We start from the raw sequence: 25,842 nt of genomic DNA, 5'->3' as shown, positions 1-25,842 counted from the left end.
CACCCAGCCCTGCATGCTGGGATTAGCTCCATGCTTCCTTGTGCACCTGATCTAATGCACCGGTCTGTGCTATCTGGCACCTGGGACTTCCCACAGGTCCAGAATTTTGGCAGCAGGGGAGTGGTGCCACCACATTTCCATGGTTTTTAAGGGGCCCTGTTAACATCGCCAGTGTCAGGACCCGTTATCTTGCTCCCAAGATAATTAGCTTATCCACTGTGTGGCTACACTGCCTCTGATTTAGGAGGGACAGCACTGCATAGAACAATGCAGCATGCTTGAGGGTGCCAAGCATTGCAAGTGTAGACATAGCCTCAGAAATGGGAGTTTGTTGCACCAAGTTATCATTGATGACAGGGTAGTATATGACCATAGCCTGGAATGTGTCATAAATGTAAGAAAGCACATTTTGCCTGATATTGATAGAATAGTTCTTCAGTTAGATAATTCCTTAGTTTTCTCCTGTCCCATACCTGGTATATTACAACTAACGTATTTGGTGGCATAACTGGGGGGAGAGGGTACGATAGGGGCAACCACCCCAAGTATTGACTTAGGAGCGGGGGAGCAAAAAAAATGGCTGCTGCTGGAAGCTATGCATTTGCAATCAGGAGTGTAGCAGCAACAGAAAATTTCTGCTTCCACTTTTGGCCAGGAAGCTCAGATATATTCTTACACTGATGCATGTAAGTTAATTGTATATGTCATGATATTGTCTTGTATATTTCATGATACTATATTTTAGCGTTTGTCAACTGGGAGTACACATACCCCTAGGGCTACTTAAAAAGGTCCTAGGGGGTATGCAGACCTCATGTGGCCGATTAAATGCTGTGTATGTGTGCACAGCTGCAGCGCAGCATGCAGGCAGCCTGGAGAGCAGCCGGGTCCAGCTGTTAAGTGTGTTATGACTGAAGGGGCCAGGGGAGGGGTGTGGCAGATTAAGGCCCCAGTGATGGGGGAGGGAGTGGGGCATGGGGCAGGGGCAGGGGCTGCCCAGCTGGGGTGGGGGGCCGGACTGAGCCACGTGTACCCTGAGAGGGTATGGGGGATGTGTGCCCCTGGATCTGCACGGGGCAGGGCGGGATGCCGATGAGGGCTGGGGCCGGGGCCATGCTAGGCTCTTCCCGGGAGGGGCTGGGCTGTGCTCTGGGTGGGTGACAGCAATGCTGGGAGGGACGTATGGGATGGGCTGTAGCCACCCCATAATTTGTTGTAGCTCTCCCGATAGCCCCCTCCCAGCACCACTGCCGCCTACCCCCAGTGCAGCCCAGCCCAGCCCCTACTGGGAACAGCCTGGCACTGGCCCAGCCCGTAGCTGCAATGTGCCCCACCCTGTGCACAGATCTGGGGGCACATGGATTTCAGTGCCGCCGCTGCCTGCCCTGAACACAGCCTGGCCCATCCCCCACCTGGAACAGCCCGGGACTGGCCCCAGCCCACAGCAGCAGCCTACCCTCCCCCGTGCAGATCTGGCTGCACACACCCCCATGCTTTCTTGCAGGTGCATGTACCTGCAGGAGCCACCCCTGGCACAGCTCAGTCCTGTGCCCGACCCTGGCTGGGCAGCCTCTGCCCCTGCCCCAATCCCACTTCCTCCCCTACCACTTGGCCAGCCTGCCCTTACCCCACATGCAGATCTGGGGACCCATGCCCTCCGGGGGTGCGTGCACCAGTGGGAGCTGCGACCCCCTCCCTGCACCCCCAGGAAGAGCTGCTTGTGCCGCCCCTTAAAAACGAAAAAAATATAAAGTGGTATCTGAGCTGGAGCTTTCAGAGTGATAAAAAGGTTAAAAAAGGTTGAAAACCCCTGTGTATATTTCATTTAATGTTAGAGGATTTGCAGTTATTTTTTCTGTTTCTTCCTCTGATATACGGTGTAGTACAGGAGTAGGATATTATTTGGGCCTACAGGCCACTTAGGGAGTTTTGCTTGGCTGTCATAGATTCATAGCTGTTAGGGTCGGAAGGGACCTCAATAGATCATCGAGTCCGACCCCCTGCATAAGCAGGAAAGAGTGCTGGGTCTAGATGACCCCAGCTAGATGCTTATCCAACCTCCTCTTGAAGACCCCCAGGGTAGGGGAGAGCACCACCTCCCTTGGGAGCCCGTTCCAGACCTTGGCCACTCGAACTGTGAAGAAGTTCTTCCTAATGTCCAATCTAAATCTGCTGTCTGCTAGCTTGTGGCCATTGTTTCTTGTAACCCCCGGGGGCGCCTTGGTGAATAAATACTCACCAATTCCCTTCTGTGCCCCCGTGATGAACTTAAAGGCAGCCACAAGGTTGCCTCTCAACCTTCTCTTGCGGAGGCTGAAAAGGTCCAGTTTCTCTAGTGTCTCCTCGTAGGGCTTGGTCTGCAGGCCCTTGACCATACGAGTTGCCCTTCTCTGGACCCTCTCCAGGTTATCTGCATCCTTCTTGAAGTGTGGCGCCCATAATTGCACGCAGTACTCCAACTGCGGTCTGACCAGCGCCCGATAGAGGGGAAGTGTCACCTCCTTGGACCTATTCGTCATGCATCTGCTGATGCACAATAAAGTGCCATTGACTTTTTTGATGGCTTCATCACACTGCCGGCTCATGTTCATCTTGGAGTCCACTAGGACTCCAAGATCCCTTTCCACCTCTGTGCCACCCAGCAGGTCATTCCCTAGGCTGTAGGTGTGCTGGACATTTTTCTTCCCTAGGTGCAGCACTTTGCATTTCTCCTTGTTGAAATGCATCCTGTTGTTTTCTGCCCACTTGTCCAACCTATCCAGGTCTGCCTGCAGCTGTTCCCTGCCCTCCGGCGTGTCCACTTCTCCCCATAGCTTTGTGTCATCTGCAAACTTGGACAGAGTACATTTCACTCCCTCGTCCAAGTCACTGATGAAGACATTAAAGAGTATCGGTCCAAGGACCGAGCCCTGCGGGACCCCACTGCCCACACCCTTCTAGGTCGAGACCGACCCATCCACCACGACTCTCTGGGTGCGGCCCTCTTGCCAATTCGCCACCCACCGGACTGTGTAGTCATCCACGTCACAGCCTGTTAACTTGTTCACCAGTATGGGGTGGGATACCGTATCGAAGGCCTTCCTGAAGTCTAAGTATACGACATCCACCCCTCCTCCTGTGTCCAGGCGTTTCGTAACCTGGTCATAGAAGGAGACTAGATTGGTCAGGCACGATCTGCCCGCCACAAACCCGTGCTGGTTTCCCCTCAGCATAATTTGCCCTGCTGGGCTCTCACAAATGTGAGCCTTGATAATTTTTTCAAAGACTTTACCAAGGATGGAGGTGAGACTGACATGGGCCAGGTCAGCACCACTCCCCACGCAACAGCTCACCAAAACTCCCTATGTGGGATGTTGCCACAGCGGGTGGGGAGCAGTGTTTGGGAGTGGAATGGATAGGTAAAGCTGGGATTATGGGGTGGGGTTATGGAATGGTGACAGCATGGGGTCGGGACCTGAGGCAATGCTATGACTGGTGGCAGACACCAGAGTCCAGGATGCCCCCTGTGCCTAGGCTGGGCAGGACCGAGGTACCTGCCACAGGCCAAGGAACCTTCTGTGGGCCAAACAATCCCTTGGTGGGCTGGACCCGGCTCATGGGCCATGTTTGGCCCACTCCTGCTTTAGTATGAATATTATCTGTTGATATTTGTCCAGCAACTTATTAGTTTACTACTGCCTGTCATTTTTCTGTTCTGGCCTTTGCATTCCTTGGTTCTAGTCAAATCATTTCTCTCACCATTAATCAATTGAGTTTATTTAAAATAGCAAAGTTTCTTCAGAGTGATTATATTCCAATAATTTTCAATATTTTTTATACTAGTTAGAAAGTAGGATGAATTTTGCACCTCTTATGATCTTGTTTGAACATTTTCAAAATAATTCATCTTGGAACATGTCAATTACTTACATGGTAACTTATCCTAATGTAAATCCATCGTGATAAAAGGTGTAGCAGATTGAAACCCTGAAATGCCTTGGCTGAGTTTCTTGTTCAATTCACTACTAATAATTACCTCTTTTGAAATCATTGTGCTCTGTATGCATTTGGAAGAAAGGGATCTTTAATGATAAACATAATATGAAGTTTTTATTATTTGTTTACTTGGTATGACAATCTGATGTCAGTTTAATCTGTAACCTTTATCTCATTGTTTCTATTTAGAGCAAATATGTTGTTTGATATTTGGATCAAATATAAGCCTCAACTGCCAGATTGGATTTACAATGAAAAACTTCTTAAAGTTGGTGATTTGCTTATTCAGATCAAGGTAAGTCCATATAAAATAAAAAAAGGTTCTATACTTAATTTGTTTGTTTCATTGTGTGTTTCTGTGCAGTTTTAGCTTTTTTAATTATAGTTTACTGGAAACTGTTTTGAATGTGAGATAAATTAACAAGAATAACTAGTGACAGCTGGTGTATTGTGTCTGTTGCTTATCACACTTATGGTAATACACACAGTCTCACTTTTTCATTGTGTTCCCCCCATCTGTTTGTGGCTTCTGTCTCGGCCAGACTGAACCGACTCGAGGTGATTCAGAAATTACTCGTTTGTCAGGGCGGGCTGGTGAATGGAGAGGCTGACAAGGTTTAATGGTTGTAAAAAACTTTACTTACGTCGCGGGTGGCTGCGACGGAAACGGTTCGGTCGTCTGGACAGCAATGTGAGTTGCTGCAGCTGGCGAGGCCAATGCCAGTAAATCCGTCCGTAACTCAAGCCGGCGGGAAAAGGGTACGTCTGGGATTGCGTTCGGCAACGGGAAGAAGGATCGATAGGTGATCAGTCTATCGACCAGCTAGCCGCAAGTCAGATCTCTTAGAGACACTCTGCGGCGTGCTCAAAGCTCTTCGACTTGGGCGGAAGTCGCGCTAATTTTTAAATGGCCAGCAAGCCAATTACCGGCCGCCACGTGTGAATAATTTAGCACTAGCCAATAGCGGGACACAAATTTACATCCGAATGGCGGGAACTCTTTGCACCGTGCACTTCTGTGCTGCAAAGAGAAAATGCATCCTGCAAAGATAGCTGCAAATTGGCGGGAACTCTCTCCTGCACGCGGGTTCTTTATGCAGCAAAAACCCTTGCTGTGCAAGAGACTCTCATGTGACAAAAAAATTCCATAGTGCCGAGGCACCAAAATCACTGGGTCATGACATGCCCCCTTGCTGACGGCACAACTGGAATTTTCGACATGTGAGTACATCATACGGCATCTTTGTTAGAGGATTCACTGACTTGGCAAAGCCTTCACAACCAATATATATATATATATATATATATATATATATATATATATATATATATATATATAACATAAACAAATAACTTTGAACACATAAGAACAACGGTTGATCATCATCTGATTGGAGAACAGCCGCTTCAGTCCGTCTTCTCCTATAACAGACAATGTCAGTAAACACCCAACAGATGAAAATAGTGCCATAACAAGTCCTGAGCAGATGGGTTCTTTGCCGTCTCAGTGCCTCCCTCGCAACTATCACTTTCTGGCTTCGAATGGACTGCAGTCTGGTCTCATAATCAGGTGGTTGTGGATTACCGCTTTTGCTGGGGTCAAACCTGTGAAGAAAACAGATTAACAAGACAAAACCCAGCGAGAAAGAATCATAACTGGCTTCACTGTAAGGATACTGGGTGAACATCGGAACAGCGAGTCATCCAGTTGTGATGAACAATAATAGGGGGACAATCAGGATTCTCTTCCAGTTGGACAGAATAGGTATTGGGGTATTGTCCTGGCCATTGAACTGTCCCTTTGTGAACTTGTGGATGAGACTGATGAGGGTGAGGTATTGAAATCCACACTAACTCGTCAGGTTGGAACTTGGGCTCCCAAGGTGGGGGTTTTTGGACATTAGCTTCGTCCCATAACAGCTTAGCAGTGTTTAGTGAAATAAGGACATCGTGATTAAATTTAGTCCAATTTTTAAACGTCCCTCCTCCTCTAAGGCGAAGCTGCTCCTTGTATAGACCTATGTGTCTCTCCACAACGCCGTTGGACTGCGGGTGGTATGGCAGATGAAGATGCCATGCCACATTGTGAAGACGAGCAAATTTATCCAGAGCATTAGAGTTAAACGGAGGTCCTCCATCAGACTGAATTTCATGAGGGGGTTGCCAGGCGGCAAACACAGCAGTTAAGGCAGCAATAACAGCAGTGGCATTGCTTTTTCATAAGGGAATAACCTGTAACTGTCTGGTCCCCAAATCAACCACAACTAGTCCTTTATTTGGCGGTTTAGACCCTGGGAGGGGTCCCAGTAAATCTACCTGCCAAACTTTTCCTGCCTGAAACTGTGAAGAATCGAAAGCTCCGATCTGATGCTTGGTTTTATGACACTTCTCTTTAGCACACGTTTCACAGGCCTGAGCTACCTTTTCCCAATCCCGCCGAGCTCCATATGAGGCCAGCTCTGTAATGGTTCGGCACCAACGTTGATGACAAGCCCGTGGTCCTGGGTGACCCCAATTTTCGTGAAGCCACGTGAGGAATGGATTTGCTTCAGGATCAGTGGTACATGTGACAGGCAAGGCTATGTCGGTCCGGAGTGGATCCTCCAAGAGCTTATCAATAATCTCATGCACTGGATCAGTATCTGGACGATGGGACTTAGTGTGCCTAATCAACGGAAGGCGTACAAATCTAGTTAACGTCCTCCAGATGTCTCGCCAATCATTCAAATTTTCGGAGGGAAAAGCTATGCCCGTAAGAATTTTATAGATATACTGCGAATAAATTGCGATGATCGGAACTGGGAGTGTATCGTTATGATACATCAAACAATGTTCTAGTACCTTCAGGAATCCTAATAATTCACATTTTTGGGATGAATTATCATCTGGGTCGGCTTGGAAAATTCCCTTATCATGACAAGCTTTACAGTAGTATCCATAGCCTCCTTCATGTTGGGAGGTTCCATCTGAGGCCATCCACGCTGGGGCTGAAGTTCCATACAGCGTAGGAACCTTTTCCTCATCTTCTGGGCTTGGATCAGGTACCGTGCCTTCCAACCTCCAACAATGCCAATTATAATGGTGGGTTAGTACTAGCGTATTCCAGGTCTTAGACTCCCCTTGAAAATGTGGGTCGATTCTTCCCGCGTGTAGCAAGGGTAACAATGTGGCACCAAGAGCGCGTAACGTCCCATGCCCCCTTGCTAACAGCTCCACCAGTTGTTCGGCTAGGAGAATCTTTCCTATAGCTCCATATCAATGTTGCGCCGCTTGAAGCGTTTTATGGACCGTATATACCAACTCATCGTGGGGGTTATGCACGACAGCCCACACGTGGTTGGTGGTGAATCCAAGGGTTACGGTTAGTGACTCACCCAGATCGATGGCATGGAGTTGTGTACCTTTAACCATGGTTAGCAGGCGAAGCAGATTCTGCTGATCTCCTTCCGTCCAGGGCGTGGACCTTCAGGACTTGTCACGAATCTGTTGCTGTAATTTAGTGAGGAGTGCCAAATCGCTGGGTTCAACATAATGTCGATACCAATTTAAATGACCCATCAGCTGTTGAAAATGCCTCTTAGTGACAGGGTGGAATGTTTTTAGCGGATCGATGTTAGGACCCTCATGCGATACTCCGTGGTGGATGGAACCGGTATATCGAGTGCCAAGGAACGTAATGTCATCTACAGGATGTAGGCTTGACTTTTCCTCGTTGATGGTCCATCCCTCACTTTGAAGGTGAGCAACTAGTTGGTTTACTACACTGGCAACTACAGAGCTATCGTGACCCATGATGGCAATATCATCCACATAACTCCAAATTTTTAATTCTTTTTCTGGGGGAAGAGAGTGCAAGGCTCGAAAATTCTTCAGGGTGTTATTCATGGCACCAGTGGCTAATGATGGAGCGTTGCGATATCCTTGCGGACAAACTGTCCACCTGTACATGATGCCATCAATACACATATTCAGTATTCCTTCCGGGTCAGTTATTGGGATAGAAAAGAACATATTTTTCAGATCTAATGTAACTCCGACCCACGGACTTTGCTGGAACTGTGCCATCTCAAACATACACTGTGGCAGAGTAGACGGATTAGGTTGTTGAAGTACCTGACACCTTCTATTGACTTCTCGATAGTCCACGACCAACCAGGCTTCATTAGGCTTCCCAGGTTTCGCAACTCCCCATCCTGATGATAGGTAGGTGCTGGCTGTTACAGTCTTAATACAGCCTCGTCGCTCGAGTTGCTGCAGAAGGTTAGTAAGGGACTGTTTTAGAGAATCCTTATTTGGGATTGGCCGATATCGCCAGGTGGAAGTGTCACGAAGCGTTGGTCGATGCCAGTCCTGCTCTGGGATAATTACGGGTAATGCCTGTAGCACTTGTTCCTTAAGGTCAAGCACTTTTATCCCCAGGATTCCTAAAATGTTGATGCCCCCTAGAACAGCCTCTAGGGGATATCGGTGATCCTGAACCCAAAACTTGACCTTCGTTGTGACAGCGATAACGTTAAGCCCTTGTACCTTGATCGTCTTGGTGGTCTTTTGATGAGGTATCATTGAGGTAATCACATTGTTCTGAGCTCCAGTATCGAGAAGAAAGAATACCTGTTGTTGGTTATCCGGATCGGTAGGGTTGTAAACAGTGAGTTCAGCGTATGGTCGAGAATCAGTAGGATCAGGTCTGAGTTGGGGAAGGCCGCCGGCAGAGCCGCCGGCCATTACTCGTTTTTTGACGGATCCTCAAAATTAAATCCCAGTGCTTCAGCCATACTGGCCTGGGCCTTGTCTCCCAAAAGTCTCAAGCCTTTGTTAGTCCGAAGTGAGCAAGAAGAAATCCGAACATGGTTCTTTCCTTCAGAGTTCTTTCCTTTGAGGTTCTTTCTTTTGGGGTCCTTGGAGGTGACCCCCATGGCTCTCGCCGAGGGGTATACTCTTGACGCCTAGGCCTCAGTGTTGCAGCCAGGTACGCTGAAGGTCGATCCCTTGTGTCATTAGAAGCTTCCTCACCTTGCTTCATAAGTGCCTGCAATCGTGGGAGATGGCCTAAAAGATTTCCCACTGGTTGACCTGCCATCGGGTTAAAGAAGAGTCGGAGTGTAACAGCATTCGCTCCTCCGTATACCTCCACGCAGGCATCTATGGCTTCCAAGGGCGTTGGAATTGCCCCAGGGTCCGATAGGTGACGATGAGCCCATCTCTCTTTACGCTGGACTGCTGTTAGTCCCATTGGATTTGTTCTTGGGCTCCATGAGAGATACGACACTCCAACTATAGCCAGGAGAAGTTGTTCTGCTGTAGCCTTCTTCGGGCAACCCTCATGCCAGGTGTGAAATTTGTGGGTTACCTGTCCTACCAAGGCCCCGGGAGCAGGATGGGCCAGTGGGCACTGTCCGTGACCACATTCAAATCAGTAGTGCGCCCTCCGCTCCACGCTGCTTGTCGTGTCAGGGCACTCGCTTCTTCTTTATCCAGAGTGTCGGATCCAAATTCCACTATCAGTCTTCCTAACCACGTGGCCAAGGTTTCTTCTGGCCTTATTTTAGATTCTTTGCAAAGCTCTTGAATCTCTTGTCTGGTGCTTGTGCGAGAGATAACAGTGGTACACGTGGTACCTTCTTCATCCTCAACATGCTTTGTCACAGCTATCGGGTAAGCTGCGGCAGAGAGAGGGTTAAATTCTGTATCTGGGAGCATTGGGTATATCCCTCCTCCCATTGCCCCCTCCCCGTGGTAAAGAGGCGTGATTGCAGGGAATGACATCACCTCAGGAGGTGGAGTCACCAGGGGAATCCCCGCCGGGTCTTCCAAAACTCCGCCCCTCCTTTCCGGGTTCCCCAGGTAGCTAGCGCTTCTTTCGGCGCCATTTTCTGCTAGCAGCATCATGCGGCTGGCACTGTTAACAAACGCTGCTCCAGAGCCCTTTGCTGTCCTCTCCGGCGACTCCTTTCCTGCAGTATGCATCTGAGCCTCCAAATTCGCGTATTCCCTTAATAGGCCCGTTACTGCACGGAACAGCACATTTATCATCTTTCCCTTTTTCCATTTAATTAGACCCCACTTTGGCTTGTGATGGCCCTTAGTTTCCAAATCCTCCCGTAGCTGAACGAGGAGCTCGTGGCCCCGCGACTCAGGCACCAAATCCGGACAGTTGAACCAGTCTGCGGGGGTGGGTTCCCCCCCCCTCCTTTAAGTATCAGGTGCATTGGGCGAACTCCTGAGCGGGGGTCAGCTTTTCTGCCTTCCGCGCTTTCACCCCGGCTAGGGATATTGTTGATGCTTCCTCCGGGGGCCGATAGTAAATCCGGTCGCTCCCCATTATGCATCCGAACTCCCCTAGGATTAGCTTTGTTCTCCATTCTTTCACCACGGCTTCTTTTTTTACGGAGAAGTAACCATCAATACTTCTTTCCTCCCCTTCGACTGCCTGGTGGTAAGCGATATGCGCCCATAGATCGTTAGCGTTCTCTACGTGGCGGTTCCCGGTGCGCCAGGAGCAGCACCCAATTAAGTTCTTCTCTATCACCGTGCCCTTTAATCCCATCCTCGTCGCCATGTCTCGGCCGGGCTGAACCGACTCGAGGTGATTCAGAAATTACTCGTTCATCAGGGCAGGCTGGTGAATGGAGAGGCTGACAAGGTTTAATGGTTGTAAAAAACTTTACTTACGTCGCGGGTGACTGCAACGGAAATGGTTCAGTCGTCTGGACAGCAATGTGAGTTGCTGCAGCTGGCGAGGCCAATACCAGTAAATCCGTCCGTAACTCAAGCCGGCGGGAAAAGGGTACGTCTGGGATTGCGTTCGGCGACGGGAAGAAGGATCGATAGGTGATCAGTCTATCGACCAGCTAGCTGCAAGTCAGATCTCTTAGAGACACTCTGCAGCGTGCTCAAAGCTCTTCGACTTGGGCGGAAGTCGCGCTAATTTTTAAACGGCCAGCAAGCCAATTACCGGCCGCCACGTGTGAATAATTTAGCACTAGCCAATAGCGGGACACAAATTTACATCCGAATGGTGGGAACTCTTTGCACCGTGCACTTCTGTGCTGCAAAGAGAAAATGCATCCTGCAAAGACAGCTGCAAATTGGCGGGAACTCTCTCCTGCACGCGGGTTCTTTATGCAGCAAAAACCCTTGCTGTGCAAGAGACTGTCATGTGACAAGAAAATTCCATAGTGCTGAGGCACCAAAATCACTGGGTCGTGACAGCTTCCACATGATATCTCATCTTGCTCAGGAATTCAAAGTCTTTTTCATTATATGTGCATAAAAATAGCACAGTGGGCCTGTAGTCTCTGACTGGGGCCCATAGACTTCAATACAGATGACTAATAATGGCCTGGTGATGGTGGGTACAGGTCTGGGGCCTACTAGAAGATAATTTTTTGCCACTCTTACTTCAGTTATGCTTTTAGGAGCCTCACCAGCCAAAGGAGTTATCTGGAATTTTAAGAATTAATTCCCAGGCAAGATTCAGAGGCAGTTTGGAGATATAGTGCAGGAACTACTGTATTTACCCAAATTAAAGATGACTTTGAATTCAATGCAACCTCCCCCTGTAATTAGATTCTATATATCAAAAATTATAAACTTGTTATAAATCTCCATGTATAAAACCTAATTAGTGGAAAGTCATCTTAAATTCACCCCCCACCCCACTGCTGGGGCAGGGAAAACATTGGCAGGGGATGAGGAGCAGAGGAGCACATCCTTTGTTCTGCTGCCCCTTGTCCCCCTGTGCTTGCCCCCACTGCCTCATGTCCCACTCCCACCTGCTGCAGTCCTCTGTGCCTGCCCTCTGCTGCCTTGTCTCCACTCCCTTGCTCCACTGTGCCTTTCCTGCATCTTACTTATCTTTTGCTGCAGCTCTGCTCCTCTGGAGCCCTAGCTCAGCCTCAGCCCAACTTAGCCATGGAGAAGCAGTGGCAGCTCCTGGCCGGGCTGACTCAGGGCTGGAGGGACTGGAGCCAGAGCAGAAGGTAAGGGAGGACGGGGCAGCTGAGTTGGGGGTGGGGGAGCAAGGAATGGCAAGGGCATGCTTCAGGGGGGAGTAGAGGAGATGGGGTTGAGAGGTAAGTAGCACAGGCAGCTGAGGGATAAGGGATAGGGGCTTAGGCTGCAGGGTCCCCCCCCCCCTGTAGTCTCCCCCCCCCCCCCCCCCCCGGTCACATGCCTCTCCTGCTCCTTACCAAATGTGCCATTCTGTCCTGGAGCAGGCAGTGGTTCAGCTTCAGCCTCAAGCAAGGGGACCAAAGCTGGGGCTAAGCTGACTCCTGCTCTGCGTTGGTACTCAAATCCAAGATGAGGCTCCCCTTTCCCATGCTGATTGATAGAAAAAAACCTAATCTCGGATTCAAGTAAATATGGTAATTAGCTGGTCTTAGATCAGTCCTTTAAAAGAAGGCAATGTTGTTCTTAGATGTGGGGTGGTTGTGAAAGGTTTCAGGATGGAGACTTGATATTACATGACTAGAAACTATCAGCTATCATATATAGTTCATTTTCTCACAATAAATATTTGCTGTAAGTGCATTAGAAGAAAGTAGCTAGAACATTGTTGCCTAATTGGCCCCTCCAATAAAATGCTACCTGGAGAGGATGGTTTTTGTGGTCAGATCTAAACCCTCAGTGAACTTCTATGTTTTATCATAGGTCTGCAACAAGGGGACACACATGCATGCACTCATGCACACATGTTTGAGAATAAGTATGCACTTGTTCTGGGAATATCTGTAGTATGATTCCTTTCTACAGACTGAGACCTTGTAGTGGTGAAGAGATGTGTGTCCCCACATGTGTCCCACTGATTATCTGGAGTCTCACACTCCTGGCAGGGTCACCCATAGTGAGCAGGCCTGAGGGGAGTGTCTAGACCAGGGGTTGGCAAAGTCTGGCCCATGGGCTGGATTGAGCCTGCAGTGGACTCCATTTCCAAGCAGCCCCTGCCTGTGTCACTGTGGTCACTTTCCATGGAGTCCCTAGGAGAGGTGGCACCCAGGGCCAGTACAGGTGGTAACAGTGCAGAGCCAGGGTTTCCATGGAGTCTCCAGCTGCAGCAGCACTGGCAGGGCATGCAGCTGGATGGGGAGCAGCTCTGGGGCTGGGATCTTGCAGTGGTGACAGCATGGTCCGAAGCCGAGGCAGAGCTGCAATCTGTTGCCCGCATGCCTCAGGCAGGGACATGCAGGCAGTGGATTGTGGATCTGCCCCAGCTCTGGACTGCTCTGTTGCCACTGCAAGATCCCAGCCCCTGGCTCTGGAGCAGCTCGCTGCCCAACTGCATGCCTTGCCAGTTCTGCTGTGGCCAGTCCTCATGGAAACTCTGGCCCCATACTGTTACAGCGCCACTGCTACTGGGGTCTCCTTGGAAACGGGACACAACGATGCAGGCAGGGGCTGCTGGGAAATGGAGTCTGGATGCTGGCTGGATCTGCCATTTTTTGGCCCCTGGTCTAGACAAATCACAGTCTAAACCCAGAATCCTCAATGGCAGATCAGGTGAAAGATGGTCAGGATCTTAACAGCTGTAAAAATGGAAGAAGGCTGCAGCAAGATGGAGGTCTCCTCTTGTTTAGGGTTGTCCCTTGTCATTGGGCTCAGATGTCCACCTTGTCAAGATCATGTGATTGCTGTTTCCATTCACCAGCTTCTTCACGTTAAACAAAGTCACATGCAGACTTCTCCCACAGGAAACAACATGCTTTCCTGTTGGTACCTCCAGAAGCCCTGCAGTGATAGGTTAAGTAGTGGTGGAGACAGGGCTAGTGAATCCAGGAGTCTCCAGTTACGAATACGCATGCAGGCAGTGGTAGCCTGATGGGTGTCTTGCACTTGGGTTGAGACAGGGATGCAGTTCAGCAGCTGCTACCATGACTGAGCACTCCTATTCAAGATCCCCTCTGCTCACCCCACATGCGGAAGGGGCCAGAAAAGGTGCCATAAACACAGGCTATCTTATCTGATCCTGGCAGGATATTTGCATTCAGTAGATGACTCTCTCTGCAGTTGAAAACATCATATGAAGACAATGGTTTTTGCAACATCAAATGTTCACACCTTGATGGATAACCAAGACAATGAATGACCAGAAAGAAGGACCACAATGCAGGGAACTAGTGAGAAACAACATTGACATCACAGATCTGAGTGAAACAAGACAACCGGATAAAGGTCAGGTGACAGAAGAGGGTGGAAGCTACACCTGGAAGGGGAAACCAGCCCAGGATATGGCATCAGCTTTGCCATCAAGAATCAAGTCATCAGTCAACTTATTGAGCTTCTTGTGGATGTTAATGAACATCTTCTGACCATCCATCTTAAACTGAGCAACAACTGGTATGCTACTGTCTTCGTGTATGCCCCAGTGCTTGATGCTGACAATGATGTCAAAGAACATAGGATCTCTTGTCAGCCCTCTTATCCTAGAAGAAGTCTGGCATGCTATCAAGGAGACCAAGAACAACAACGTTACTAGACTGGATGGCATACCTGCTGAAACCCACAGTGTTGACAATTCAAAAAACCTGAGGTGGAATTGATCCAAGTTATGCAGTTTTCTGTAACCGGTGTAGTTTAGATTAGTAGCAAACAGAACACATGCTCACCCTTTGGAGGGGCGCAAATATTGACTGGGTTCCATCATTTTAAAACCAGTCAATGTGTGCTGAACTTCTGTTATGGGCATAGACCAGTGTTGAGTGCCAAAATTCTGTTCTGTTACAGGTATAGACCATCTTCCAATCATTTTTACATGTAAAAGTGTAATGTTTGTACCTGGCAAATATTTTTCCTTTGACACAAATGGTATGTTTTGTAATGAGGGTGAAACCTCCTATATCAGAGAGAGAGCTATTTTAGTGGTTAGCTTAAAATTGTGTAATGAACTCACACATGAGCTAAAGACCTTCCATTTCAAGAGCAAGTCACATTTCTGTGAGCTTGCCAAGACAAACCATTCCATTGCACGTGTTCTTCTCCCTGGGGACAGTATGAAAGAACAAACAAGTGACAGATGCTAGTTGCTTTGTTTGGTGAACAGCTGAAAGGTGCTTAGCTGTGATGAGTGTGGTATAATAACCTAGGCAGAAAAGAGTTTATTGAGGGGCAGATTAAGGAATATAGAATATCAGACTTTTTTTCCACTAGAATAGCATTTTCTTGACTCCTGTAGTCAATTATATCAGTTCTTACTGACTATTTTAAGCTTCTTTCCTCTGTGCTGCTACCAGCTCCCCATTCCAGAAAAGCACCAGCATTTTACCTGTTCTGGCAGCTTCAAACCTTCATGCTGCTCCTTTGTCGAAAAGTTCCCATTATCTGCCCATATGCTCCCAACATCCAAGAAGCTTCCAGCTCCTAGAACCTAGATTCCAGATTTAGAAATAAGGCAACATTCTTATTAATAATTAATTAGCTGGTGTGATAAGACTTCCCCCATTATACTGCCCAAACAGTGTTATTACCTTCTATATTCTCTCTCTCTCTGACCAGGTATAGACATAACACTTTTTACTGGTGTAAGGGATCCATCAATGCCAGACTAATGGAAGGCAAGCTTCTGAATGCCAGCCAACATGGTTTTATTACTGGAAGGTCTTGCCTGAGCAACCTCATCTCCTTCTATGACCAGGTAACATATGCCCTGGACAAGGGAGATGATGTGGACGTCATATAGCTGGACTTCAAGAAGGCCTTTGACTTAGTTCCTCATGATGTCCTCATGGTTAAGATGGGGAACTGTGTTCTTGCTCATCATACAGTCCAATAGCTAGGCAACTGGCTACGGGGTCGAACCCAAAGAGTACTAGTTGAAGGGAGCAAATCAACGTGGCGCAGGGTTACCAGTGGAGTTCCTCAGGGCTTGGTACTTGGTCCAGTACTCTTTAAAATTTTCATCAACGATCCAGATTTGGGAGTCAGATGTGAACTGGCCAAGTTTGTGGATGATAAATTATGGGGGAGGGCTGTCACAACGCAGGACAGGCTGGGAATACAGGCCAACTTGGACACACTCTCATGGTGGGCAGACCAAAACGGGATGGCCTTTAATACAGAGAAGTGCAAGGTGCTACCCTCGGTAGGAAGAACCCTCAGCATACTTACAGACTTGGCAGTGTTACACTTGCTAGCACCATGACCAAAAGGGACTTAGGGGTCTTGATTGACCACAAGATGAATATGAACCACCAATGTGATGTGGTGACGGGCAAGGCTAACTGAACTGTGGAGTGCATCCACTGATACATCTCAAGCAAAACCAGGGAAGTCATTCTCCCACTTTACTTGGCCCTGGTGAGACTGCAGCTGGAGTATTGTGCCCAGTATTGGGCCCTCCACTTCAGGAAGGATGTGGAGAAGTTTGAGAGAGTCTGGAGGAGAGCCACTCATATGATCCAAGGCTTGGAGAGAAGGCTCAGGGAGGACTTGGTGGCAGCCTACAACTTCATAAGAGGGGCACATCAGGACTTGGGAGAACACGTGTTCACCAGAGCTCCCCAAGGGATAACAAGATCTAACGGCCATAAGCTCTAGGAAGGCCAATTTAGACTGGATATAAGAAAAAAGTTCTTTATGGTGCATGTGCCCAGGGTCTGGAACAAATTCCCCCCAGAGGTGGTGCAAGCACCTACTCTGGACTCCTTCAAAAAACTGCTGGATTTATGTCTTGCTGGGGTCACTTGATTCCAGCTGACTTCCCGCCTATGGTGGGGGGGGGAGGGGGGGGTTTCGGCGCTGAACCCGATGATCTCATGAGGTCCATTCCAGCCCCTAATGTCTATGAAATCTATGACATGATCGGAAACTGGCTTATACTCATAACAGAACAGAAATTCAGCATGTGTAGATTTGTTTAAAAATGGTGGAACCTGGTTTTAGATTTGTTCCCCTTCTTCCCACAACCCTGCATCAAAGGGTGAATGTGTGTTCTGTTTGCTACTAATCTAAACTACACCACTTACAGAAAACCACGTAAATTAGATTAATTCTGCCTCAGGGTTTTTGAATGTCTGTACTTAGTCTCTGTTTCTGTCTACTGATGATCTCTTGTGCTGTACTAAGCTTGTAAACTGTTTGGGGCATGGAGCATTGCTTTATTATGTCATGGTAGAGTGCCAAATACAGTGGGATCATACCTGCACCATCAACATATTATGACCTTTAACTATTCAATGTGATGAATGCTAACTATAACACAGTATATTGCCTTTAATTGTTATTTATAAAAGTAATGAACAAAGATTCAGTTGCAAAAAATGCTGTCATCAGGCAAAACATGCTATTTCATAGAATCATAGAAGTAGGGTTGGAAGGGACCTTGCAGATCTTCAGGTCCAACCCCCTGCCTGGGCAGGAAGAAAACTGGGCTCAAATGACCCCAGCCAGGTAGGCATCAAGCCGCTTCTTAAAGACCCCCAGGGTAGGAGCCAGCACCACTTCCCTTGGAAATTGGTTCCAGATCCTAGCCGACCTAACTGTGAAGTAGTTCTTACGGATGTCTAATCTAAACCTACTCTCCAACAACTTGTGGCCGTTATTTCTTGTTATCCCGGGGGGCACTAGGGGAAACAAGGTCTCCCCCAAACGCTTCTGGTCCCCCCTAGTGAGTTTATAGACGGTCACCAGGTCCTCCCTCAGCCTTCTCTTGTGAAGGCTGAACAGATTCAGGTCCCGTAACCTCTCGTTGTACGGTCTGCCCTGCAGTCCCTGGATCATGCGGGTGGCCCTCCTCTGGACCCTCTCAATGTTGTCCACATTCCTCTTGAAGTGGGGTGGCCAGAACTGGACACAGTACTCCAGCTGTGGCCTGACCAGTGTTGCGTAGAAGGGGAGGATCACCTCCTTGGCCCTACTTGAGATGCACCTGTGGATGCACGATAAGGTCTGGTTAGCCCTGCCGACCGTGACCTCGCATTGTCGGCCCATGTTCATCTTGGAGTCAGTAATGACTCCAAGATCCCTTTCTGCCTCCATGCTCTCAAGAAGGGAGTTCCCCATCTTATAAGTGTGCTGCTGGTTACTACTGCCCAAGTGCAGCACCCTGCACTTGTCAGTATTGAAACACATCCTGTTTTTGTTAGCCCACTCCTGCAACCTATCCAGGTCTTTCTGCAGTCTCTTCCTCCCTGCTAATGTGCCCTCTTCTCCCCATATTTTGGTATCATCAGCAAATTTGAACAGGTTGCTTTTCACCCTGTCATCCAAATCGCTGATAAATTGAACAGCGCAGGCCCAAGGACCGAGCCCTAGGGGACTCCGCTGCCCACTTCCCCCCAGGTCGAATATGACCCGTCCACCACCACCCTCTGCGTACGACCCTTCAGCCAATTAGCAATCCATCTGACCATGTAGGCATCGATGCCACAGTCACCTAGTTTTTTAATGAGGATGGGGTGGTCAGCAGTGTCAAAGGCCTTGCTGAAATCCAGAAAGGCTACATCCACGGCGACACCTGCATCCAATGCTTTTGTGACCTAATTGTAAAAGGCAATCAGGTTGGTCTGACATGACCTGCCCTTAATGAAACCATGCTGGTTGCCCGTGAGCATCATCCCTGATGGCGGCCTGTCACAGATGTGCTCCTTGATGATCTTCTCAAAGAGTTTCCCCAGGATTGAGGTAAGACTGACGGGCCTATAGTTGCCCGGGTCCTTCCTCCTCCCTTTTTTAAAGATGGGGACCACATTGGCTATCTTCCAATCATCTGGCACCTGGCCCGAGCACCACGAGCGCTCGTAAAGCCGTGCCAAGGGCCTTGCAATAACCCCTGCTAGCTCCCTCAACACCCAGGGGTGGAGAGCATCTGGACTTGCTGATTTGAATATGTCCAGCCCCTCCAGTAGCACTCTAACCCGGTCCTCCTCAACCTTAGGTCTTGAGGCATTCCCCTTGAGTCCATCTTGAATCACGGTGGGGGAGTCCCTGTCCCTGCACAAGAAAACGGAGGTGAAGAATTTGTTAAAGATGTCTGCCTTCTCCTCTGTCATGACCACCAGATTGCCCAGCGCATCTTGCAGGGGCCCCACATTTCCTGGAGCCTTCTTCATCCTCCCTATATATTTGGAAAAGGACTTTTTATTATCTTTGATCTTGGATGCTAGTCCTAGCTCTATGTCCGCCTTAGCTTTCCTAACAGCCCCCCTACAGGCCCGAGCAGTGGAGGTATACTCCTCTTTGGAGATCGCCCCCCCTTTCCACCGGGTGTATGCTGCCTTTTTGGCAACCAGGCATTCCTGGACATCCTTGGCGAGCCAGGGAGGCTTTTGGGCACTCTTGCCCCCCTTGCTTCTAGTTGGAATCGTCACCTCTTGGGCCCTGAGTATTGTCTCCTTAAGGAATGACCACTCATCTTGGGCACTGAGTTCCCCTGCCCTTAAGAACCCCAGCGCCTCTCCCACCAATCTCAACTTCTTGAAGTTGGCCCTCTTGAAGTCTAGGGCTACCACCTTACTGCAGGCCCTTGTCACTCTGCGCTGGATGATGAATTCCAGCAAGCGATGATCGCTATCACCCAGGTGGTCAAGGACCTGGAGGCCCCTTACCAGATCATCGCCTGTGGCCAGGACCAGGTCCAACAGGGCATTTCCTCTGGTGGGACTGTGCACCTCCTGGGTTAAGTGGAGGTCCTGTATCTTGGCCAGGAACCTCCTGGATCGGTCTGACCTGGCTGACTGCTCCTCCCAGCAGATGTCGGGGTAATTTAGATCACCCATGACAACTCCATCCCTTGCCTTAAGTGCTTCTGCAAGCTGGCCCGAAAATTCCCAGTCCAGCTCCTCCCCTTGGTTGGGGGGTCTGTAGTAGACCCCCACCGTTACTTCCCTCTCCCCACAACCCCCTTGTATCTTGACCCAAAGCACTTCAGCTTGCCCCTCCTCCAACCCCATTTTGCTGGCAGAGGATGTGAATTGCTCTTTGACATAAAGCGCCACACCCCCATGTTCATCTTATGATGATTTCACAGTATGATTGGCAGTTGAACTCCCTGATAAAATAGCAAATCCATTTTCTACTCGTTTCCTATTCAGCACAAGTCCTATTTGTACAAGTCCTGTGACTGCAGCTGTCAGAATTCTGGAAAAAACCTTCAGATTCCATTTGTTAAAATAGCCTGTATAAAACACTTATGGAAGGGAGTACTTTATTTTAATATTTAATTCAAAGTAAACTATAACAAATAATAAATTACTTTAAGATTTAATGGGATTGATTGTAGCCTGTACTTTAAAATTATATATGAGGAAATGGGGGAGAGAAAACATTAAAGATGTTAAAGATGCCTGTATATATCATGTTGTTTGAAAAACCTTGGCCCATAATCTCCGAGTCAAGGAACATGGGAGATACCTAAAGAATTCTTGATGCTGTAAGTGTCACTCAAATATCTGAATCAGTACCGAACCAAAATGGTATAAAAGGGATCATCATATAACCAAAACACTTTCTTTTGAATGAAACCTACAGCTCAGAGTCTTGCCTGTCTTGCCTGTGAGGACTACATATTTTTCAGTTTATCAACTTGATTTCTTAGCCAGTTCTGGTATCTAAATGCTATTTCCTGGTTCAGTTGTATTCATTGTCATCCCTTTTTATTCTAAAGTACTGTACTTGCATGAGTCCAAGACAACAGTGAATTTAATATAACCCCCAAATAATTAGCTATGCATGGAAAATTTATAAATTTGTTATAATTTTTGATGTATAGAATATAATTATTAAAGGGTCATCTTAAATTCATCCCCTCTACCGGTGCAAAGCCGTGTTAGAGGGGAAGGGGAGAGCAAGGCTATGTGGGGTAGGGCAGAGACTGCAGGGAGAGGAGAGGTTGGGGTGCAGGGGGCAGCCCCAGCCCCGCTCCCTGGCCGGGGACTGGGGCTGGATATGGGGCCAGAGCAGTTGCCATTCCCACCCACAGCCTCATAATTAAATCCAAGATGAGGGGTTTCCCCCCTATGTTAAATGTGGGGGGAAACTGTGTCTTGGATTTTAGTAAATAGGGTATTGTACTTTTTGTTGTAAACTCTTAAAGTTTGCTCTTTTTGAGAAAAGGGTAACCACTGAAAAGGGCTGGGGGGGAGAGAGAAGCATACATTTATCTTACATATCTTACATATATTTTATTCTGAAATGCTTTTCTGAGAACTGTAACATCATTATCATTTCCTTCCCAGGCTGTAGGACATTTAATGGTCACAAACTACTACAAGATCATTTCAGGCTGGACATAAGGAAGAATTTCTTTACTGTCCGAGCCCCCAAGGTCTGGAACAGCCTGCCACCAGAGGTCGTTCAAGCGCCTTCATTGAACACCTTCAAGATGAAACTGGATGCTTATCTTGCTGGGATCCTATGACCCCAGCTGACTTCCTGCCCTTTGGGCGGGGGGCTGGACTCGATGATCTTCCGAGGTCCCTTCCAGCCCTAATGTCTATGAAATCTATGAAAGTCTATGAAATCTAGGAAGTCTGAATTCATTGCATTGTCCTGGGATCATACTTTAGGGCTACTGTCTGATTTTTTTCAAGTTTCTTGAGGTGGGAAGGAGGATGGGGTGGGACCCAAAACAAAACAAAACTAACTCCTCTTTGGTTAACTTTTAGCATTTAAAGCTACATTGCAATACAAAACATTTGCATGCCACTTCTTGAACGCTGTTTTGGATGCGCCTGCTTTATCACAAGCTATTGTGCCATTTTGATATTTGTTAAATAAATATAGTAAAGTATAATGCACATTTTACAATTGCATAAAAATATAAAATGCAAAATGAATGACTAATATGTTTACTTTCATTTTCAGGAATATAAATTGGCCCTCCTGCAGTGCTATGGACGGTATCTTCAGCAGTTCAGCTGTATAAACATTGATGAGGTTATAGCAGATGTGAATCAATTTAAGTCCATCTTTTTTCCAAGCGGGTTTAGAGATCAAAATGCTGTACTTACGGTAGGTGCTTAAGCAAGAGTTTTAGCAGATACGTTATAGTTTCAAAATAGGTGGTCTTTGACAAATACTTCTGCCATAATGTTATTGAGACTTAAAACTTAATACAATTCAGAAATAAATTTGACAGTATAATGAATGATGAGAACATCCAAACTTATAACAGTAAGGATTAGAGAGAGAGAGAGAGAGAGAGAGTGTTTGGGAAAGCATATTAAAGCTAATGCTTTGGGGGATAAAGCAATGTCTCACTAATTGAGATTAGGAAGATAATTTTACTGTAGGCAGACTACTCCATTACCCCCTGCAGTAGGGTTTTTCCTGGTATCAGCCACTCTTGAAAGAGTTTATGGACTAAAGTTGATGACTCATCTGATTCAGTGTAAGAGTTTGTTTATGGCTAAACTATGAAAATATGACAGCCAACACAGAACATTGCACTGCACTTTGTGTAGTATTTTTTTGTAAAAAGGCTGCATGTTAACTGCCTGATCACACATAACAAAGCAACCTGGCACTTGTATCAACACATTATTTTCTGGGTGATATATAAAAATAAATGAGTAAAAACAATAATGATAATACACCTGTAAATGATGAAAGGTTGTGAGGAAGCCAGATGACCTCCAGAGCATGTAAACATGTTTCCTGCATTAATCTCTCTAGGCAAAAAAAAGTTTCTGACAGATTCTTTCAGATCAATGTAGAAGGGGAAGAAATTATATATAGGGGTAGGAGAAGGTATTATAAATGTAATGGATTTTGTCTCTGCGGTTCTATTGAGAGGCTCTGCTAAACAAGATAATGATATGGGTACTTTGGGATTAAGTGCCAGCATATTTTTTTTCTGCCTGGGCTTCAGGATAACTGGGAAAGCTGCAGCTTTTCTACTTGCATTTGAGATCATCAGGTACAGATGATGACTGATAATTCCTAAAGGTAATAGCTTTAGTGTGTGTGTGTGAGTATTACACAATAATATATATATTGTGTAAGGCAGTGCCATGCAGAGGTTTTCAAGTCAGCTCTGCATGTGATCACTGTTGAACCAGAAGTAAATAGCTGTGTTAATTTGGTGTTGCATGCACATTACAGGTTTCCCTCGCTTTATGCAGGCTCTGTATGTGTGATTTTGCTTTTTATACCAAAAATTTGTTATATGCTAGGTAAATTCATAGATTCATAGACTGTAAGGCTGGAAGGGACCTTGGAAGATCGTTGGGTCCAGTCCCCTGCACCAAGCAGGAAAGATAACTGGGGGTCAGGTGACCCCAGCAAGGTGACTGTCTAGTCTCTTGAAGATTTCCAGGGTAGGTGATTACATCATCTCCGGAGGAAGCTTATTCCACAATCTGGACACTCTGACTATGAAGAAGATTTTCCTAATGTTGAGCCTGAATCAGTCTTCCAGGAGTTTATGGCCATTACTCTTAGTTTTCCCCTCAGGTGCCCTGGTGAACAGTTGCTCACTGAACCCTTGATGTACTCCCCTAGTGTAGCGGAAAGCTGCTACCAGGTCCCCCCTCAGCCTTCTTTTCTTCTGGCTGAAGAGTCCCAGATCCCTCAGCCTTTCCTTGTATGGCTTGCCGTGTAAGACTGATTATATGGATGACTCTTCATTGGACTCTCTCAAGCTTGTCCATATCCTTGTTAAAGTGTGGTGCCCAGGACTGGACGCAGTACTCCAGCTGCAGTCTCACTAGTGCTGAGTAGAGCAGAAGAATCACCTCCTTGGTTCTTCTGCTCTCACTCTTATGAGATTGGTGTGGCAGAAGCCTACAGTCAGCTGCTTTGAGCAGTGCATTGTGGGAGTGACATGCACCAAAATATAGTCTCCTGTGTAAATCTGTGCTCCTTGCTCGATGTCTGTGACACATGTTTCTGTAGTTGCCATCTCTATTATGATAGTACACATAAGCACAGGTACTGTCTGGTGTTGGTGAGTACCAAAATTGTCTTGTAAAAGTGGTAGAAGTGGGTCTGGGGGTCAGTACAGTTGAGGTCTTGGAACGTATCCTTATTTGTTACATTGTAAAGTGGATTCCCTTGCTGAAGAACAGGCCTTATTAGCCCTGACACAGCACTGGGCTCACACGCCTACATTACCTTTGATTCCAGAGCTAGTTTGGGGTATTTCCTTATTGCACTAAATAGAATTTTTCAGGGGGCAAGTTGCTTACAAGTTAGGATAGAAACTCTGGTGACAGAAGAGTTACTGTTTATATGATTTGTTTTTGTGTTTTAAAGATTGTTCAGCCTCCTGAAAGGAATGGGGTCAGAAACTTCCTTAGCCTGTTTTTGGTTTGGTTTTATACTTTTAAAATGCATCTGAAGTTCTGAAAAAAGTTTCCTTTGCTTAACCTGGGACTTTGGCTGAGTTTCTGTCCATCTCCCTTACATCTGTCATTTGTCCTGGTTTTATAATGAAGAGTGCCTAATTTAGAAGCCTGTTCCATATTGCAGTATACTGATTGGCCCTTATGTTCCCTTGAGTGCTCAGATGTGGAAGTGAATTCCTTAACATAGAACTTAAGTTTACTAGACTTTACATTAGTAAGGGGCAATGTTAAAGTGAAACAATGTATATCGAGGTCTTGTGTTTGTGCCCTGCCAGCTTTTTGTGGCTCTTCCCATTCCTTGTGAATATGGCATTAGTGCAGTGTCAGAAGGAGAGGGGTTGGCAGTACAGAGTGGCCCAATGAAAAAGTTAATAGTTTCAGATATCATTATTTTAGTGGATTTCTCACAAGGCTGGTGTATACTAAACCATTCTTCCTCTCTGTGGTTTCCTAACTTTGTGGCAATGGAGTCATCTGGGCTCACATGGCCATGGGCAGATGTTGCGTTTCTACTGGGAGAATTGCCGCTCTCTGGGTAAAAAAAATTGCCAGTGTATAGGTATTCATTCATTCATTCATTCATTTATTCATTCATTTTCTCCCAGAGGAAACCTGCCCCATCCATGAGAAAGATCTTCTACCTTGACACATGGAAGATCTCCCCTGTGGTTTGGGGAAGATGGTGGCACTTCCACACTGTTTGACTTTTCTTGATCAGGGGAGAAGTTGAGCTACTTCTGCCCTGCCCCTGAGCCTTCCTGAGAAAGGGGGACTCTGATCTGGGGAAAGACTCGAAAAGGAGCAGCAGGTGGACTCCTCTGAACACAGAAAGAGTCCAGCTAAAGCTTCTCTTGCACTCTTCTCAGATTAGAGGGACATGTGGTCTTGAGGGCTTTCCCCTACAACTGGACTGTTTCTGTGCTTGGGAGGGATCCAGCTGCTGCTGCTCTCTCCCAGCCTTCTATAGACCGGGGTGACCACTGTCTGGGGGAGGTGGGGAAGCAGCAACTGTGCCATTCCTGGGATCGGCTGTTGTGATGCGTGGAAAGGCACCTTAAACCTTTTCCAGACTGAGGTGACCATGGTCTAGGCTAGGGAATTTGTGGGGAACAGAGGCTGCTCCACTTCTCTGATGACTGGGAGGAATGGATCAGCAGCTGCCCACCCCCTTTAGAAGTCCCGGGTTGCTCAGATCTGGGATTGTTGGGGGAGGCGGGGGGGGGGGCAGGAGAGAGGGGTCAGCTGCAAGTTAGAACGACTGTATTTTTTTGCTCTTGCTAGGATTTTTGGTACTGCAAATTTTCCAGAATGAGCTTGTCAAATGAGCTTTAGTTAAAACATCCCGCAGCCATTTTGAAATGTGGGTGGGCTTAATACATGTGGCGCTGAGCCATTTTAATTAGAGCAGCTCTCCAGGGACCACTGTTATGAAAATGAGGTCGCCCCCCTACCCCCCCATTTCCGAGCATATGTATAAGCAACTGTTGTCACAACACAATAGTAAGTCATTCAATACAAGAGCATCTTTTCAGTTTTCTTGTACCTGTAATGGTCGCATTATAGTATACTTCATCTTTTCTCATTA

At 47.2% G+C, this 25,842-nt stretch overlaps 1 protein-coding gene across 6 annotated transcripts in view; it reads left to right on the top strand.

Moving 5' to 3' along the window:
• The window catches only part of CFAP54 (cilia and flagella associated protein 54), a 250,254-nt gene that overhangs the window by 7,885 nt on the left and 216,527 nt on the right, over positions 1 to 25,842 (top strand). For all 6 annotated transcript variants that reach the window (XM_019480938.2, XM_019480941.2, XM_019480937.2 and 3 more), the window contains exons 2-3: positions 4,165 to 4,270; positions 21,775 to 21,921. In XM_019480938.2, coding sequence (XP_019336483.2) covers positions 4,172 to 4,270; positions 21,775 to 21,921 — 246 coding nt within the window. In that variant the 5' untranslated portion in view covers positions 4,165 to 4,171. The remainder of the gene's footprint in view (positions 1 to 4,164; positions 4,271 to 21,774; positions 21,922 to 25,842) is intronic.

Source organism: Alligator mississippiensis, chromosome 4, assembly GCF_030867095.1.
Source record: "Alligator mississippiensis isolate rAllMis1 chromosome 4, rAllMis1, whole genome shotgun sequence".
Taxonomy (NCBI): Eukaryota; Metazoa; Chordata; order Crocodylia; family Alligatoridae; genus Alligator; species Alligator mississippiensis.
This window is presented reverse-complemented; position numbering and strand designations above follow the sequence as displayed.